Here is an 11716-nt window from a genome sequence, read left to right as displayed (position 1 = left end):
CAGTGGGTGGAGGGAGGGATGCACTGGAGGGGCCACATCTCAAATCCTGGGGCCCCTCACTCCAGGAGGGACAGCGAGGGACTGGAGCAGGTCCAGAAGCTGATGAAGAGTCTGGAGAAGAGGGCTGGTGAGCAGCAGCTGAGGGAACTGGGGTTGCTCAGTCTGGAGGAGGCTGAGGGGAGACCTCATTGCTCTCTACAGCTCCCTGAGAGGAGGTTGTAGCCAGGTGGGGGTTGGGCTCTTCTCCCAAGGAGCAAGTGACTGGACAAGAGGAAATGGCCTCAAGTTACACTGTGAGAGGTTCAGATTGGGCATGAGGAACAATTTCTTCCCCCAAAGAGTTGTCAAGGCCTGGCCCACGTGGAGTCCCCATCCCTGGAGGGGTTTCAAAGCCGTGGAGATGTGCTGAGGGCCATGGTTTGGTGGTGCCCTGGCAGAGGTTAACAGCTGGACCTGATGATCTAAAAGGTCTCTTCCAACCAAGATGATTCTGTGGCTCTGCCTGTTGCTCTGCTCTCAACATGTGACCTCTGAGAGGAACAGCTGCCAGGAGTGATGACCAAGCTCCTCTGAGCATTGCTAAGTGGAAGCATTGCTAAGTTTCTGCCTTGCCCATGACTGCAAGGCTCTGCTCAGCTCTGGCAGCCTCCAGGCAGGGCTGATCTAATGGCTGAAAATATGAGGAATGAGAGGGCCACAGGGCAACAGGAAGGAAAAGCAGAGGGAAAAGCCAGACCTTGAGGCTCTTCCACAGGGCACTGCCACCTCTTACCACACAAATGTCCCTAACGAGGCAACCAGACCCCACCTGTGGGTCTCTGCTGGGCTCCCTGGGTGAGGAGGCCACAGCTTCTGCCACCCACAGTGTGGGGGACTAAATGGCTCAGGGAGAGGCTAAATCCAGCACAAGGTCCAGGGCAAAGGTCAGCAGAGGATGCTCAGGTCCTGAGTCCTCACAGATCACCTCGTGGTGGCCTGGTGCCTCCCTAAGCTGATCTTTACAGGCAAGGCCAGTGACCAAACACCCACTTGTGCTGGTGGACATCTGCTTTGGTCTCTGTGTTCACAGCACAGGAACCTGCTACCCAACCTCCCCCTCTCAGCTTGGGGTTGACATGACCCCAAGTCTCCTTCTCTGGAGACTTTCCAGCCCTGTCTGGGTGTGACCTGTGCTGGATTCCATGGCCCTGCTCTGGCAGGGGATGGGACTCAGTGATCTCTGGAGGTCCCTTCCAACCCCTAACATCCTGTGAGCCTCTGATGCTGTGACCCCAAAGCCACCAGCACACCTCTGGTCCGTGGTGCTGGTTGAACAGCAACACATCAGCCAAGTGGAGACAAACAGCTCCTGCCCCAGCAGGCAGCAGCAGGACTTGCTGACAGGTGTGGGTGAGTCTCCAGAGCTCTCCCTGCCTGTCCTGGTATCCCTCTCCATCCCAGACCTACTTTTCCCACTGCTGAGGGCAAGATTCAGCAGCTCCCAGTACAGCAACTCCCTCTGCAGTGGGAGAGGAGGAGGAGGAAAAGGAACAATCTGCCTGCTGACAGAGATGGCAGAACATTGAGCTCAGATCTGTCCTCACAGCCAGAAATTCACCCCGTAAAACTTGGGTGCCACCAGGCAGAGCTCACCCAGGCCAGGGTTCCCTTCCTGCTCCTCCAGGACACTTTCAAACCACCAGCAAGGAGAACAAAGAAGCTTTTTGTTTTGTTTTGTTTTTCCCCAGCTTTATTTTTTGTGGTTTTCCCTGTGAAAATGCAGGTCCAAACCCTTAATTTCAAGAAATCACAGTTTTATAAAGTGTCATTGGATCAGCACAAGCCCATCCCAGCACCTTCACCCACCCCAGGACTGCCCAGCCCAAAGGCACCAGCAGCCTCACATTGCTTTGCCCACAGGGATTCTCCCAGCCTTTGGGAAGGAGCTACATGAGAAGAGCCACTGGTGGCTGTCACCCTGACTGCTATTTGTCCTCCCTACCCACAAGTAGGGCTCTAAGCCTAACCTTAGCCTCAGCTCTAAGAACTAAAGACCACTTAGGTCATCAGACACAGTTGTGGCCAAATTCTGGCACGGATGACAAAAACCTTTCCTGACTTCCTCTCCTGTCAGTGCTGCCCAGCCAGCCTTGATCTGCAAGTTGGAATTTGGGTGCTTGTCACAACCAAGATGACCACCCCAACGGAGAGCAAACTCCTGGCAGCATGGGAGAGCTGAGGAGAACTCCAGCTGGTAGGCAGCAAAGCCATGGAAGCCCTGGAGATCCTCCTGGGAGGAGAAGCAGATCTCAGGGTGGGAAGAAAGCACCACTGGCCTGTGGGATGAGCAGCAGCATCTTCCCCACCCATTGGGGCCCAGCTGTCACCTAGGAGACTGGGAGGTGAAAATCTGCAGCCTCCATTTCTCACTTGAGGTGGCAGCAAAATAGGACTGAAGGACAAAAGAAACAGTAGGGAGGTGCTGGTGCGAGAGGCCAGGAGAACTTGGCCATCTCCATCTGCCCACCAAAGACATTCTGGCTTCACAAGGGTTAAGTGCTTTCACCCATCCCTGTAGGTGGCCTGAGATGAAGGTTAATGCTACAGATGAAGCTCAGAAGTCCTGGCAGCAGTGGGCTGCTGCCTCCCACCCTTGTTGGGAGTCTAACACTGATGGACAAACCTCCCCTGGTCCATCGAAGCCAAAGCCACCAGGTGCAGCCTTTGGGAAGGGAGCAGACCAGGCTCTGGCACTGACTCGTCCCCAGCAGCCATGTGGCACCAACAGCTCTGTGTCACATCACCAACAGCCTCTTCCTAGATGTAACCTCCTCCTTCCCCAGAGGAAGCCTAAGAAGGATGCCAGGCGTGGGGAGGTTGCTTGGTGCTGCTCTCAACGTCTGCTCAGGAGCTCCTGGGAACCCTGTGGAGAGGCTTTTTTCATCCTGCCTGCTCCAGAGCTTACAATTTGTAGTAGCTTAAGGCATGTGAACAAAAGAAATGGAGGCAACCTCCCCTTTCCCCCCACTCCTTCCTGGAAGAGCTGTGCCTAATGTGCTCACTGTTTACTAAAAGCTCATCCTGTGGTGTCTCAGACACAATTCGGTGCCTATTCTGGACAAGGGATTAAGTGCTTCAGAACAAAAAGTGCTATAAAAACTACACCCACAGTGGTGAGAGGTTTCAGGTCTCCCTCAAGAGTTCCATTCTTTGGTTCCATCCCAACTTCAGCTCTGCCTGCTGCATCAAAACCAGCTGGGAGACCAAAGGGAAGAGCAGCAGCTGCTCAGGGAGCTTTGGTCCTCAAACAGGACCAGAGTGGAACCTGTCCCAGCTACTTCCTAACTGAACCTCACCTGAGAAAGCTGCCAACATCCCTGCCCTCTGGTGTCCCCCAGAAGCAGCCTGGAGCCACCACCTCGCTTTTTTTTGGGAGCTGTTCCTCTGTTCAGGCTGGGGGTAGGCAGTCCCTGCACAGAGGTCACTGCAGTGGCAGGGCTCTGGCAGAGCCATTGCACAGCATCAAGGGACAGCCATGCCCAGGTGTGCAGGGACCTCCAGCCTTGAACAAGCACCCCCACAGCTCCCTCCTCCCCCTGCTCTTGTTCTGGGGTGCAGCAGGGCTGTCCCCCCTCTCCCCATCTGAACCTGACCCCTGCAGTTTCAGCATACTCCAAAAAACTCACAAATGAGTACAAACCAGTTCAGGGCTGAAGGTGCTCTGGGCCCAGCTGCCCACCACATCCCCTCTACACATTTTGCTGTCAGAGGAGCAGCAGGAAGCCTGGGGCCAGGCCCCCAGTGGTGGAGACAGGCTGGGCTCACACACCACACACAACTGGGGTCCTGGCCTCCACCAGCCAGCTCCACACTCAGACCTTGTCTAAGCTGACAGAACTGCTGCCCCTTGGCCCTCCAAGGGGAGCTGCCTGGCTGGGGCAGTTCACCTCCCCATGTCCCAGGTCAGTGGTGCAGAGAGGATGGAGGAAGGCAAGCCCTCCACCCTGCCACCAGGGAACACCAGCCCCTCTCCTGTCCCACCTGCCAGCAGCAACACCAGAGAGTGAGCAGCAGCTCCTGAGCTGGGAGGGGACCTGCAGATGAGAGCTGCAGGCAAAGCTCTTTCTGGGAACAAAGTTCTTTGCTGCCTGAAGGAGGAAGCGCCTGCGGGGAAGGGTGGGAGGTGAAACCAAGAACCCAGCTACTTACTGCTGTTGACTTTCCCCCTGCAAAAGGCTTGAGGTAGAGAGGATGCTACCCAAAGCCTACAGAAACCTGAAGTTTCTCCTCCAGCCACAAGGAAGTCAGCCAGCTCCCCTCAGCACAACCACTGAAGATGCTCTGAACCTCCTCCCTCGGGCAAGCCCAGCAGCTGCCGGCTTCACCTGGGCAGCTGAGGAACAGCAGCTCTCACCCCATCCCCCTCTTCTCCTGAAAAGCACAACCAGATTCCTCTGAAAAGCAGGAATTTCCACCCACCAGTCTTAAGCTCAACCGAACACTCACACCCAAACAAGTCATTCCCACTCTTCTGGGGAACATCTAAGCTCAGGAGGTGTCTTGGAACCGGATCAGAGCAGACAACAGAAGTGAGGCCCGAGAGCAGCGAGCTGCTGACCACTATCCTACTGCAGCACAAAACACCAGCAACTGCTCCTGGTGCTCCATGGCAGGGGTGCTTGGCAGCTTCTGCAATTCCTTCTTCTGACAAGGTCAAACCCTCCAAGGCAGGAGTGTCTTCAGGGCCTGTTCTCCAGCCGGCCGTGCTTGACTCGCCAGCTCCAGCTGACGCTGCAGTCAGGGGCGAGGGTGCACTGCAGCTCGATCCCCGAGTCAGGGACCTCCATGTCATAGTGAACTGGCTGCCCTTCCTTAGTGACCAGGCTGAAAGCAGGGACTGGGATCTGGGAAGCAGAACAAACAGATCTGAGCAGCAGTTCAAGTCCCTGTCACGACATCACATCCCCCTGTCAGAGCCAGCCAACAGTCTGGGCTTGCTCCAGCCACCCATTCAGTGAGCTTCTGGAAAGCACTCATGAGGCTCTAGGGTGCAGTGGGAGGAGGTGCAGGCAGTAGAGGGAAGGAAATGCTGGTATGAACAGGCCTCAGAAAGGGCTGGAAGCCTTCTGCTGGGAGGCCAGGCTGAGAGAGTTGGGCTTGGGCAGCCTGGAGAGGAGAAGGCTCCAGGGAGACCTTCTGGTGGCCTCTCAGTGCTTCAAGGGCCCAGCAGAAAGCTGGGGACAGAGTTTTGAGCAGGGCCTGAGGTGACAGGACAAGGGGGGATGGTTGGGAAGTGAAAGAGGGAGATTGAGAATGGAGAGAAGGGAGAAATGTTTGACACTGAGGGTGGGGAGAGCCTGGCCCAGGCTGGGCAGAGAGCTGGGAGCTGCCCCGTGGCTGGCACCAGTGCAGGGGAGGTTGTTTGGGGCTGTGAGCAACCTGCTGTGGTTGGGGCTGTCCCTGGGGGCTGCAGGGGGTTGGGCTGGATGAGCTTTAAAGGTCCCTTCTCACCCAAAGCATTCTGTGATTCTATGAAAAGCTCCTGGAGAGAGGCTTGTGCTTGGCAGGAACATCCTAACCTCCTGCCCTGCTTTTGGCTGGAACAGAGCCTTCATCCCACAGCTCTCTCCTAAGCAAGCATCTCCCACATGCTCTTGGGAGCATTCACCTTGCTGCTCAATTGCCCCACTCCAGCTTCTGCTCACTGCTGGTGGCTCCTGAGGTGCTTGTGCTGGGGCACTGTGAGCTCCTCTCAGGCTGCTGCAGTTTTGCTTTGTGCTGCCCAAGGAGCAAAGCTTGCCAAGGAGCAGCAGCACTGCTCAAACCTTTGCTGGATCTCCACAAGCTCTCTGTTTAGAGATGATCACCACATTTCCCACTCAGCTGAGTCACAGCCCCACAAACATGCAGGAGTTTTTTTCAGGAACTGCCAAAGAGCCCCACAGTGAGGTTCACTGGAGCCTGCCAATAGCTCCTCCAACCTAACAAGTGAGATGCATCACAGCCAGCCATGACCCTGCTTCCTTAGCTGCTAGTGCTGCTCCTGGAGACAGCCAGGGAGTGACTCTCCTTTAGGGAGAGAAGGAATTGGGAGGTCATAGAACCACAGAATGGTTTGGGTTGGAAAGGACTTTAAAGGTCATCCAGCTCCAACCTCCCTGCCATGGGCAGAGTCACCTCCCCCCAGCCCAGCTTGCTCAAGGCCTCATCCAGCCTGGCCTTGAACACCTGCAGCAGAGGAGGAGACAGCCACAGCCTCCCTGGGCAACCTGTGCCAGTGTCTCACCACCCTCTAAAGAATTTCTTCCTCCTCTCCAGTCTCAATCTTCCCTCTCCCAGCTCAAAGCCATTGTCCCTCACCCTGCCATTCCCAGCCCTCATCCAAAGTCCCTCCCCAGCAATCCTGGAGCCCCTTCAGGTGCTGGAAGCTGCTCTAAGGTCTCCCTGGAGCCTTCTCTTCTCCAGGTTGAGGAGAAGGATTTTTAAGTTGCATCACAGGGAGATGTGGTGCTGGGCCATGGTTTAGTGGTGAGCTGGCAGAGTTGGGTTAAAGTTGGACTGGATGATCTTAAAGGTCTTTTCCAATCTAAATGATTCTGTGACTATGACTCCACCAGAAAGTGGAGACTCATCTCTCTGGATGGAGATCCCAGTGGTCCCTGGGACAATCAGCAATGGTTTATGATTCAGAAAACACCTTCTGGTATCACACTCCTAGCTGCACTGATGTTGTGTCACTAAATCATGGAATGGTTTGGGTTGGAAGGGACCTTAAAGTTCATCCAGTTCATGGGCAGGGACACCTCCCCCCAGCCCAGCTTGCTCAGGACCTCATCCAACCTTGCCTGGAACACCTCCAGGGAGGGGACAGCCACAGCCTCCCTGGGCAACCTGTTCCAATATCTCACTACCCTGACTGGAAAGAATTTCTTTCTAGTAATTTATGTCAGGATTCTGTCAAGGCTCAGGGCATCCACAACCATTCTGGGCAACCTATTCCAGATTCTCACCACCCTCCTGCTGCAGAAATGTGTCCTCAGGGGCACTGAATGGACTTCTGGGTCTCTGGTTTTAAGTTATTACAGAAGGAATTGCTCCTCAGACAAAATGCTGCACTCAGCTCCCAGCTTGGTGTCTCACCTGGCTGCTTATCCCAGTGGCAATGTCTCCCACCTTTGTCCTGTGGAAATCCCTGATGTGTAAATTTTCTCCACTTAGCAACTGGATCTGGATTTTCACTCCTGCAACATGCAAGAGGAGTTGTTAGCTTCTGCTGGAGGCATCCTGGTGACTTCACAGCCCAACAGACAAAACCTGACTGCAAGGCAGATACAGCTGAAGGACTTGGTGGTGTCATTAAGCAATTTAATTTGGGTAGGTCTTCTGCTGAGCTTTGGAGGCTTGCAGAAGACAACAGTGACTCACAGAGCTGAGCTGGATTTAGCAACGAGGCAGCTGAAGAGAGGGATGGGCTTGCACAATGTGCCCTCAAAACTACTTTGCAGACATTTATGGTTAGTAAGCCTCAATCCTCACACATGGCAGCTGCTCAAAGCTGAGCCAGACAGGAACTGCTCTGGTTTTCACCAGACTTACACAGACCTGAGCATCTTCCACCCACCTGTGCCTGGAGCAGACTTGTATGAGGTTCAGCAAGGCCAAGTGCTGGGTGCTGCACTTGGGTCACAACAGCCCCAGGAATGCTCCAGGCTGAGGGCAGAGTGACTGGAAACTGCCCAGCAGAAAAGGACCTGAGGGTGCTGGGTGACAGCAGCTGGAGATGAGGCAGCAGTGCCCAGGGGGGCAAGAAGGCCTCCAGCAGCCTGGCCTGGAGCAGCAATGGTGTGGGCAGCAGGAGCAGGGCAGGGATTGTGCCCCTGGACTGGGCACTGGGGAGGCCACAGCTTGAATCCTGGGTTCAGTTTTGGGCCTCTCACTGCAAGAAGGCCATTGAGAGGCTGGAGCAGGTCCAGAGAAGGGAGACAAAGCTGGGGAAGGGTCTGGAGAAGAGGGCTGGGGAGGAGCAGCTGAGGGAGCTGGGGGTGTTTAGTGTGGGGAAGAGGAGGCTGAGGGAGACCTCATTGCTCTCTGCAGCTCCCTGGGAGGAGGTTGCAGTGAGGTGGGGGTTGGGCTGTTCTCCCTAGTCTCAGGTGACAGAAGGAGAGGAAATGGCCTGAAATGGTGCCAGGGAAGGTGGGGGTTGGTTTCTATTCCCCAGTAACAAGTGACAGGAAGAGAGGAAATGGCATCAAGCTGAACGAGGGGAGGTTTAGGTTGGATGTGAGAAACAATTTCAACCCAAAAGGGTTGTCCATGCCTGGCCCAGGCTGCCGAGGGAAAGGCAGTGGTGGAGTCTCATTCCTGGAGGACTGTGCAGATGTGGTGCTGAGGGCCATGGCTTGGTGGTGCCCTGGCAGTGCTGGGCTGGAGGTCAGACTCCACGAGCTGGGAGATCTTCTCCAACCCAAACTGTTCCGCCATTCTTCACAACTCATTCGCTTTTAGGGTCTGTGCTGACACAGCAACTGAAGAGGATAAGAGGAGCTCAAGGACTCCCTGCTGCAGCCCCTGTAAGCACCTTTGGGAGTGTACCCAGAGCTGAGGAGCTCAGACTCACCGTTGAAGTAGCTGGGAGTGTCCGTGTGCCGCCCGCGGCTCCGCAGGTTGTTCCAGCTGAAGCTCTGCCCATCTGCCTGGCTGCTCCAGGAATGAATCCCAGAGCTCATCGTGTCCCTCAAGCTATGAGAAGCCTTCATGGAGTTCTGCAGAAGCGAGCACAAAGTTTGTCAAAGGCTCCCTAAGGAAAGGAGTTGGGGTTTAGGCACCAGGCTTGGTGGAGGTAGAGAATGGTTGGGCTCAAAATCCCCTCTGAGGTCGTTTCCCCAGGCGAAATGGTTCTCTGGTTCTTTGAGCTTGCATGGGATGAAAACATTAAAATAACCTCAGGGAGAAAAAAAAAAACAAAAGCAGAAATCCATAGGGATGTAAGGTTGGGCCTTGAGTTATCAAAGCATTTACCTGCCCTCTGGGAATGAAGAGCAAGGAACAGTTTCACAGCATCGCAGGACGGGTTGGGTTGGAAGGGACCTTAAAGCTCATCCAATTCCAAACCCCTGCCATGGGCAGGGACACCTCCCACCAGCCCAGCTTGCTCAAGGCCTCATCCAGCCTGGCCTCAGGAAGGGGACATCCACAGCCTCCCTGGGCAGCCTGTTCCAGTGTCTCCCCACCCTCACTGGGAAGAATTTCCTCCCAATCTCCAGTCTCAATCTGCCCTCTCCCAGCTCAAAGCCATTGCCCCTTGCTTGAAGGCATTAAGAAGATCTTCTCAACAGTCAACCCAATAACCAGCTGAAGAGCTGGGTGACAACAGAGGGTTTGGTTGTAGTCAGTGACAGGAGAATAAAGCATCAGATAAAATTCTGCTGCCATGAAGTGACAAGAAACACCCGAGGAGCACAGACCCAAGAGTGCTGTGCTGCTTGGAGAGGTCTCCACTAGCTCAGAGTCAGCCCAGAAGGTCAATCTGACAACACCAACCCAGGGGTAAAGCACCAGTTGAAAAGTCAAATTAAACATTAGGGTTAGATCCAAGGGAAAAACACCAGCAGGATCACCTCCCCCACTGCACACCAGCCAATGCTGCCCAGAACTCTGCCCAGACCCGTCAGAAAGGATGCGAAGAGGAGCAGGAGCAGGCAGCAGAGCTGAGGGCAGTCAGAAGTGACTCCTGCAGATGGTAGGCTTAAGGATTTTGAACTTCTTCTGTCTTTGAAAGCAGTGACTGAAGGGCTTCTGTCCTTTCTGGTTCTGCAAGGCTCATTCAGTGCTTGCCATTGGTGCTCCTTACCTCATGAACACCCCAGAGCAGAGAAAATTAACCACAGAATTGTCAGGGTTGGAAGGGACCTCAAGGCTCAGCCAGTTCCAATCCCCCTGCCATGGCCAGGGACACCTCACACTACAGCAGGTTACTCACAGCCACATCCAGCCTGGCCTTAAAAATCTCCAGGGATGAGGCTTCCACCACCTCCCTGGGAAACCTGTTCCAGGGTCTCACCACCCTCATGGGGAAGAACTTCTTCCTAACATCCAATCTGAATCTACCTACTTCTAGTTTTCCTCCACCCTCCCAGTCCTATCACTCCCTGACACCCTAAAAACTCCCTCCCCAGCTTTCTGGTTGTCCCCTTCTGAATCTGGAAGGCCACAAGAAGGTCTCCTGGGAGCCTTCTCCTCTGCAGACTGCACAACCCCAACTCTCTCAGGCTGTCTCCAGAGCAGCTCCAGCCCTCTGCTCATCCTCGTGGCCCTTCTCTGGACACCTTCCAGCACCTCCAGATCCTTCCTGGAACAGAGGCTCCAGAACTGGATACAGAGCTCCAGCTGTGGTCTGAGCAGAGTGGAGCAGAGAGGGAGAATCCCCTCCCTGGCCCTGCTGGCCACACTTCTCCTGCTGGAGCCCAGGCTCTGCTTGGCTCTCTGGGCTGCAAGTGCTCACTGCTGGCTCCTGCTGAGCTTCTCCTCCCCCAGCACCCCCAAGGCCTTTTCTTCAGGGCTGCTCTCAAGCCAGTCCCTGCCCAGCCTGTATCAGTGCCTGGCATTGCCCTGACCCAGCTGCAGGACCTTGCCCTTGGTCTTAGTGTTTAAGTAACTCAGAGTGTGTCAGTCACTGCAAGGCATGGCCTAAAAGAAGAGCTCATGGAGAGTGAGAATGAATCTGGGAATGAACATCCAAGAGCAGGGTCTTTGTTCTGCCTCTTCTTCTGGTTGTTCTCTAAACATCCCTTCAGTGGCTGTTGCCAGGAAGACGACCCTGGGCTGCCCAGCAGCTCACCACAGAGTCACAGAATGCTTTGTGTTGGAAGAGACCTTAAAGATCATCAAGTTGCAAAGGCCTTGCCATGGGCAGGGACATCTTTGCTTCTTCAGCTTCTTCCTCAGGCTGCTGAGATGCTCCAGATTCACACATCTGATGCTCACTATGAGCATACAGCAGAGGAGAGCAACTGGAGGAAAGGGATCTGTGCTGGGCAGCAAACTAAAGAACAACTCAGTGGCCAAGAGCAAAGCTTTCTTCTAAGGGGTGACCTCACTGCTGTTGATAAAGATGTGCAGGGTGAGTGCCCAGAGGCTGGAGCCAGACTCTGCTGGGTGGTGCCCAATGCCAGCACAAGGGGCAGTGGTGGAAGCTGAGGCAGAGGAAGTTCCATGGAAACAGGAGGAAACATTTTGTCACTGTGAGGGTGACAGAACACTGGAGCAGGCTGGCCAGGGGGGTTGTGGAGTCTCCCTCTCTGCAGATACTCAAAACCCCCCTGGATGTGTTGCTGTGTGACCTGCCCTGGGTGACCCTGCTCTGGCAGTGGGGTTGGACTGGGTGAGCTTTTGAGGTCCCTTCCAGCCCCTGGCAGTCTGTGATTCTGTGATTCCCAAGGTGCTCTCCAGTAAAAAAGTGTCAAAACCAAGAAACAAAGCTGAGTAACTTCAGGTGCCCCCTGGTCAGAGGTTCCAGAGCCCAGAGGGGGTGCCCCAGCCCAGGACCCATCAGCACTCACCCTCTCGCTGGCATCCGACACGAAGGGGCTGTCGATGCTGAGGCAGGACAGGATCTGCTCCTGCTCCTCCAGAGAGTAGGGCTGGGAGAGGCTGTTCAGAAACAGCTCTGCAAGCAAAAGGAAAGAGAAGGAAGACAGAAGGGCTTGAGTTGGAAGGGACTTTCAACATCACCTAGTGC

The 11716-nt window shown here is 54.9% G+C and overlaps 1 protein-coding gene across 1 annotated transcript in view; it reads right to left on the bottom strand.

The window, feature by feature from the left end:
* Nucleotides 1–4718: 4718 nt before the first annotated feature.
* The window catches only part of MAP3K14 (mitogen-activated protein kinase kinase kinase 14), a 28380-nt gene continuing 21382 nt past the window's right edge, over nucleotides 4719–11716 (bottom strand). The window contains exons 12-15 of the mRNA XM_054396477.1: nucleotides 11538–11644; nucleotides 8597–8741; nucleotides 7120–7220; nucleotides 4719–4883 (exon numbers count right to left, since the gene is read on the bottom strand). Of these exons, the coding sequence (XP_054252452.1) occupies nucleotides 4719–4883; nucleotides 7120–7220; nucleotides 8597–8741; nucleotides 11538–11644 (518 nt within the window). The remainder of the gene's footprint in view (nucleotides 4884–7119; nucleotides 7221–8596; nucleotides 8742–11537; nucleotides 11645–11716) is intronic.

This window comes from Indicator indicator, chromosome 37 (assembly GCF_027791375.1).
Source record: "Indicator indicator isolate 239-I01 chromosome 37, UM_Iind_1.1, whole genome shotgun sequence".
Classification (NCBI taxonomy): Eukaryota; Metazoa; Chordata; class Aves; order Piciformes; family Indicatoridae; genus Indicator; species Indicator indicator.
Note: the sequence above shows the minus strand (reverse complement) of the source record. Positions and strands in the feature narration are given on the sequence as shown.